A 7462-nucleotide genomic window follows, 5' to 3' on the forward strand; every position below is an offset into this window, starting at 1 on the left:
CGATGCCATCGTAAGTTTTGGTTTATCATAAATATTGTAAATTGTACCTAATTATAAGTGGCTTGCAATGATTGAGATACAGTCCCCTGCTTTGTAATTGTAACCTAAGAATTATATTCACTATATGCATTCAATGTACTACAAGCGCTAAATTATTTAAATTATGTTTTATATTTATTTGAATTCAAGTTACATAATTGAAATGTTATATATATGTAATAAAAATAAATATATAATATTAAAATTACTTAATACTGCTCGCATTGCTTTTAAAGCATATGAATATAATAATGTATTTAAATAAACTAAGTAATTATAAATACTCTATAATATTTTTCATTTTTCAAATTTGGAAAGGATACATTGCTTCTTTTTTTTTGTAATAAATAATTGAAAATATTTATTTTTCACCAGAATTTAAAACGAATTCAAATGGTCAGAATTACCAATGGGACACAGGAGGTACCGACCAAAAAAATAGAAAAGAATCATCAAAATCGGTTCACCCAGTCGTAAGTTAGCAGGTAACAAACCTAAAAAATTCAATTGAATTGATGAAGTCCTTCATGAAGTCGGTCGTTAAGCAGCTTTATAAAAGAACGTGAAATACAATATATTCCAAGAAAAAAAAGTATAAATTCTACAAAGTAAAGTTGCTCGAGGAGGTAACTTCACCCTATTGATTTTCTCTTATATGATCTTTATACAGTATTATGTGGTAATTGAAGTTACTTTCTGAATCAATTATACCGACTTTTCTAGATCTTGTTTTTAGTTTTTAGTATTGACAATATACAACGTTTCTCTTTTCCATAATACTCGGTTACCACCAGAAGGATAGTACCCTGTCCTTTGGAAGGCAAATGTGGGGATACAGATCCACGCAGAGGCCCTTTAGAAAATTGTTATGTGTGGACATCAGCTGTGGCTGATGATGGCTGATATGAGATTTCCACGCATCATAACATGTCAACACATGACTGCACTTTGTTTGCGTATGGCCCTAGTCTATACCGATAGACCAGCCAAGACCTTGTATATATTATGTATCGACTATGGCATAGAACGTTGATTCGAGACCGTCAGTACAGATAATACATTACCACAGATAACTAAATAGTTACTACGTAAATAAAACTATCACAGTGTACAGTATAAATGTGAATGTGCGTCATTCTAGCTCTTGATGTCCTAGTACTAGAGATTGAAAATGGGAAAATCAATACTAGATTTCATGGACGCAGGTTGCACATAACTCATTATTATTACCGGCTACAATCTATACTATATAATAAAGCTGAAGAGTTTGTTTGATTGAACGCGCTAATCTCAGGAACTACTGGTACGAATTGAGTAGAAAAAAAAGAATTGAAAATTCTTTCAGCGTTGGATAGTCCATTTATTGAGGAAGACTTTAGACTATATAACATCAGGTACTACGTGAGTAACACCGCGGGGCACAGCTAGTAATTACATAATTGGCTTTATATTACAAAAACTTCCTAAAGAAATTACAATTAGGCTTTTCGCTACGAAATAAAAACTCGAATTAAATTACATAAGAACTTATATTCCATCATTTAATATTATAATATTATTTCATTTACACAAAATAATTCATATAAAATAACTACTAGGTACATATAAAACAACACAATATATCCTACTAATATTATAAACACGAAAGTTTGTAAGGATGTGTGTGCGTTTGTTTCTCTTTCAAGCAAGAACTGCTGAACCAACTGCAATGAAATTTGGACGTAGAGAGCTGGAGAACTGGAATAACATATAGGCAACTTTTTATCCCGATATTCCTACGGGATACAGACTGACGCGGGTAAAACCGTGGGGCGCAGCTAGTGTTAGATATACTTTTTCTCAAAACATACCTTTCTAGAAAATTACAATTTATGGAGATAGATACTCGTATGTATGGCAAAAGTACTGCTATTAATATTTGCTATAAGAAACTGACAGGCTATAAATTTTAAATGAACTACTTATAATGTAAAGAAAAGCTACAAAATTTCGACTTTCATCAACTATTCTATGTAATGTTCTACATACAAGATATATATAAGAAAAAAAAAATGCGTTATCTTATTAACAATTTGAATTAATTTATAATTAACGCTAATATCACAATCTATTAATAATCACAATAACATAACCTATAAATAATCTTTAAAAATCTAGAGTATTGAGACTAACGTCAACGTTTGCAGACAATTTTATTGAAAAGTTCTGAACTCAAAATTAACCATAAATACACTCATATTTTTATTATAATGGTACCAATTCAACCTACATTGTATATACATATATTGGAATATCGAAAGTTAATATTGTAAATATCTATCTACTATCCAGTATACATGTTTAGCTTAGGACACAACGTACTTCCCACAGGTAGGACATACCTGCACTTTAGTTTCTATAATAAAAGTGCATAAAATAAATAATGTTTGCAAGGTTACACTGACATAAGTATTAAAAATGTATTTGTTCAGGATATTCTAAACAAAACTTTTGGCCTCTTAGTACCTTTATCTTAAACATATCATTATTGGTAAAATAAATAATAACTTGAGAACAATTTTCTTACCGCATACGTATCATGCTAATATTGTATTGAGACAGCTCTAATCGCTAACTTGAAATTGAATATTTTCAATGCTACTTATTTAATAAAATAAAAGAGTGGCAAGTAAACATTTACTATATAAAATACTAGGTTTACATAAAAGAACTTTTAATTTACTTAAATCAGTATAAAAACACATACAAAGTTAAAACCTTAAAAATGGCCATAATAAGTGATATAGGTTTATGTATTTTTTTAATTTTTATCTTAAAGGAAACAAATTACTTAAGGATGAATGACGGATTTTTAGCGAATATCAGTGAATAATCTTCAGCATGATAATATACCCCTTTTTATATGCGATAAGCTAATATCCACATAGTAATATTTTGCGACACTCAACATTTTCTATATAATATTTATTTCTACATAATATGAGATCTGGATTTAGATATAGTTTTATATATTCCTAGTAATATGATACATAATGAATAAATATTTAAAATAGAAAACAAAAAAAACTCTTCTTAGTAAAGTAGAGTCATAATAACCAAAGATTCAAAACTGTGATTTAAAATCATTGGTATTTAAATTATTTCAAAATGAACGAATATAGAATGCATAATATTATAGAGAAAAATATATTTTTTTAAGAACTCACCCTAGTATAGTATTAGTTAAAAAATTAAGTTTAGAATATGCCTTTATATAGTTTCAATTTATATTTATTAAACATTAGGTATATATTGCAACAAAAAAATTACTCGCTGAGGTTCTATATTATTTGTACGTTTTTAAGCGGTTTAGGCCTTCATTATCTAAATAAATTAAATGTTTTCCAATCATGAAGTACGTCACGTTAAAGGTATGCACCTGCATTGGAAGACTTATTGTACTGACTACTGACAGTTTAATGAGGGCAACACAAAATGTGAAAAATAATAGTATTCCACTTATTATGCACTAAATATTATAAGTTAGGCCTATGGTTTTATAAATTTATACTAGCATCCCAATACAGATGATAGTTTGTATCCGAACTAAACTAATCCATATTCTTACTTGGGATAGAAGTGAATATGATACAAATTTTTAAACTTACCGCTCCTGTGTTTCATAAATAAACCAATGAGGCGTTGAAAGCGGTACCAACCTTCAAAACGTATACAGAGTGATTGCTCTTTGTATTGTTGGCAGTAGTGTCGTGTGTGGCAAATGGTGGATTGCGTTACTTTTTCTCGTGCTCCGTGTAAAATATTTACGTAAAATAGTGTTCATTTTGTGGTGCAGTGTTTCTGACTTACAGAAACATGTCGGAAACACTGCCGAATAATAAGAAACAAGTTCCAAGGCAGCTGGTGAGTGTTTATTGTTAAATTTTTACGTATTTAGTCCCGGGTGACGCCATGGTGGCTTTATCTGGGATCACGTAAACATGAAATGGTGCATCGCTGCATCGTGTATCGATTTATGTAAGTCATAGGAATTAGTTCGATGTTGTTATATTTGGAGATTACATAGATTTCTTAATATTTTGTGTGTGTCATCGGTCGGAGTTTTTGGAGATCACGCCGCAAGTTTAAAACGCGGCGGCCGTATGTATTCGCGCATGCGAAGAGGTGTCAAAATCTATAATAGTTTCGGAAATCGCAGTACTGCGATGTAGCGACTGTGACAAAAGCGAAATGCGGCGAGCGGCAGAGACGTCGTTGTCGAAGCATACCTAGCAGGCATCTGGTAGGGACGAAGGCGTTTCCCTCCCGCTTTTAGCGGAGGGCAGGCGGCCTGGGGCGTGCGCCGTGCGACCACACGTCGAGTCCGAACTCTTTGACTATGACTCCGCTCGTAATCTAGTTTATTACTTAAATATAAATAATCTTCTTCGGAACAATTATATATCGGGCGCAAGACAATTAACGAAAACATTGTACCAATTAAATGACGATGACTGAACACAATTTTATAGTACGTGTTTACCGCATGAATAAACTCTTTGTTATTTACTAAGGCGCAGTTCCTTTGGAACGAAAGTTTATATTGCTACACGATCCTCTATCAAGCTGCATTACATGCATTTACACTTGAACAAGTGTCCTTGGGTTGCCTTTAAAAATGTTACCTACATGATTGTCTCTACAATAATCCAGTTTTACAGTGTAACTCAAATATATCGTTTTAAATTGCGTTATATTATGTATTTTGTAAAATAAAAAAAAAAATTACAAAAACTGACTAAAAATATCGTTTTAAATTTCCAATCTCGGATTTCATTATAAAGGGTTTCATATTACTTTTTATGCTTCAATACAACTGTGCCATTTTGCATCAAATTGTTGTATCTCCAAAAAATAAATAATTCCATGAAAGTGTGATAAGTGGGCACTCCTGAGTTTCGAAATGAGTATGTTGTCTCTGAGATTGTTACCTGTAACTATTATTTGGTTTCCTAACAAAAACAAAAAAAATTACAATACCTTAGAAGTAGCAGGCTATCACAATTTTACAATGTTACTATGAAACAGTTCAATTATTATACAACATTAAATGTGATCTAATATTATGTATGGAATAAAAAATAGCTATATTATATTATATTTAGAGAAAAGTAAGATTAATGATGAATGGCTGTGGATATATTACAATATAAGGAAAAAAAAAATTATTAGTTTATAATTTATATTAATATATAATATGCATCCATAGACAAATTCTAATAAAAGTTTATAAAAAAAATAAGACCATAATATGTCTAAACTATTTCGCTATAATAAACTGTATAGATAGAAAAGACAAATCAATATATTTTCATAAACTAAATACAATCACTACTAATTGAGACGTCTGTAATTTTAGAAGCATTAGTTACAGAAATATGCTTTAGTAAAACATATAATCTTATTAACAGCGAGAACGCAAGCAACGTAAGCTCTATTCCGATGAGTGGGCTCTTGGAGATGATGAAGCGGAAGGCGGTAGAGGTTTCTCTCTCGCTGACAAGCTGGAGAGCCAGAGATTTGAGCATTCCGGGGCTGTCTTGGAAATGCAAGGCACTGATCTCACCATATCATACCTGCAGAAGAATGGGTTTACAACACCTCTCCTCTTTAAAGATAAAGCTGGATTGGGGTTGAGGTAAGTGTTTGATATATGTATATAATGATACTGAAATCTTAAATTAAACATCACCAATTCTGTAAAATGTTATGATGATTAATTAAGTCCATATTTTAAAACTTTTACCATTAATACTTCATATCTTCGATTTCATTCGGAAGTTAATATGTTTATATATATATACATATCTAGTATAAATTGATATCAAATTAATGTTTTGGTAAGTAATGTATACTTTATGTTATTACAATGATTCTTTTTAATATAACCCATGTCACTCAGTGAAGTAACAGCTTCTAATTGTGGAAGAATTTTTAAAATCGGTCCTGTAGTTTTTTTGTTAAAATATCTCAAGCATACCTATGATTTGTATTTGTTTTCCTCTTAATATCAGTAGATGGGCTCAAAAATCATCCAAAAAGAAAACTTTTTTGTTGAAAATGATATGCCTAAATTAAACAAAAATATCATTTGATTAAATAAATTAGTTATGTGTGAGCTTTTTGATATTCAGCTATTATAGCATAAAATCAATTACTTGTAAATCCTGTACTTTATCAATTTTATTATTGCGTATTATTGGTATTAATAATGTCAGTAATTGACTCTTATAGAAAGTTAGGGCTGGCTCTGCAACTTCTGCATATTTTTTTTGCAATGATTTGATGTTCGGCGCAGACGCAAATATGTAATGATTTATGACACTTGACATATGTTTAATGGACGGTTGAAGTCTGTCACACGTACTAATTGTCACTGTCACATGAAAAAAGTAATGACACTGGTTTTTCTGCCAAATTAATCCGATGATAAAAAAAAGTATACTTAGGCCTCTTATAAATCTCAGATGTAAAACTATCCACAACGTGACATTGGCAAAATTGTGGCAACACAGCACTGCCATTCATAAAATAAAATTGAATTGAAGTATACTTAGCTCGCGTCAGAGCGCTAACCTGACGCAGCGCTATGACGCCGAATTGTGTTGACGCGGTAATGGTTATGTCAGATAGAACGAATACAACTCGCGACGCGTGCTATGGACTCGTTCTCTTTGACAAAACTATAAAGGTTCAGTCACATTATTACACTAAACCTAATAGTTTTAAATTATTTTCCTTAACCCGCTGACTACTGAATGACAAAACTAAGTGGTCCGGTAGGATTTACGTTTTGATTTCATACTGAAAATGCGCAATGCGAAAATTTTATTTTTTGTCCTCTAAAACGTTCGTTTACACTTTAGATAGATAACAGTGAGTTTGGTTGTTTTATCAAAGGGTAGACAACTACAATTGAGGATTAATGTTAAGCTCTTAATGAAGTGCAGAAGTTTCAAGTATCATTAGTCTCAAAGTTATAGTTAATATTAAGACGTCAATCTGTGAGCGAATAATATAGTGGAAATAGTAATTAAATGCAACTTTAATTAAAGTGGGTGGGTAAAGAATTTCAGGAATTATGTTTTTATACAATATTTATTTCTAATTTTGACGAATATGCGTGTCAAGCTGATGTTATTATGTCCTGATATTAATTAATTTAAGATGATTTTGTAATTATAAAACTGAATTTTCATATCAAACTGCTATAATTTAACGAATTTCCATCTAAAGGTACTATTTTAATTCTCAATCCTTTTACGATTAAATCAAAGTTTTGTACTTTTTGACTCTGGAATCTCATTATCTAAGTTATATTTGTGTGAAAGTAACAAAAGATTTAAACTGTTAAAAAATAAATAGTTGGCAATGACTATATAGA

At 30.9% G+C, this 7462-nt stretch overlaps 1 protein-coding gene across 1 annotated transcript; it reads left to right on the forward strand.

The window, feature by feature from the left end:
* The first annotated feature begins 3784 nt into the window (after positions 1–3784).
* On the forward strand, positions 3785–5720 carry LOC119833120 (jmjC domain-containing histone demethylation protein 1-like). The gene is made up of 2 exons (XM_038357009.1): positions 3785–3942; positions 5490–5720. The coding sequence occupies exons 1-2, from the start codon at positions 3895–3897 to the stop codon at positions 5718–5720; spliced, it is 279 nt and encodes a 92-aa protein (XP_038212937.1). The 5' UTR covers positions 3785–3894.
* The last annotated feature ends 1742 nt before the right edge of the window (positions 5721–7462 follow it).

The sequence above is a fragment of the Zerene cesonia genome, chromosome 2, assembly GCF_012273895.1.
Source record: "Zerene cesonia ecotype Mississippi chromosome 2, Zerene_cesonia_1.1, whole genome shotgun sequence".
In the NCBI taxonomy this organism is placed as follows: domain Eukaryota; kingdom Metazoa; phylum Arthropoda; class Insecta; order Lepidoptera; family Pieridae; genus Zerene; species Zerene cesonia.

Coding starts and splice junctions, on each gene's coding strand:
- LOC119833120 (XM_038357009.1), top strand. CDS start 3,895: ATGTCGGAAACACTGCCGAATAATAAGAAACAAGTTCCAAGGCAGCTG. Junction 3,943..5,489: donor AACAAGTTCCAAGGCAGCTG/GTGAGTGTTTAT, acceptor TCTTATTAACAG/CGAGAACGCAAGCAACGTAA.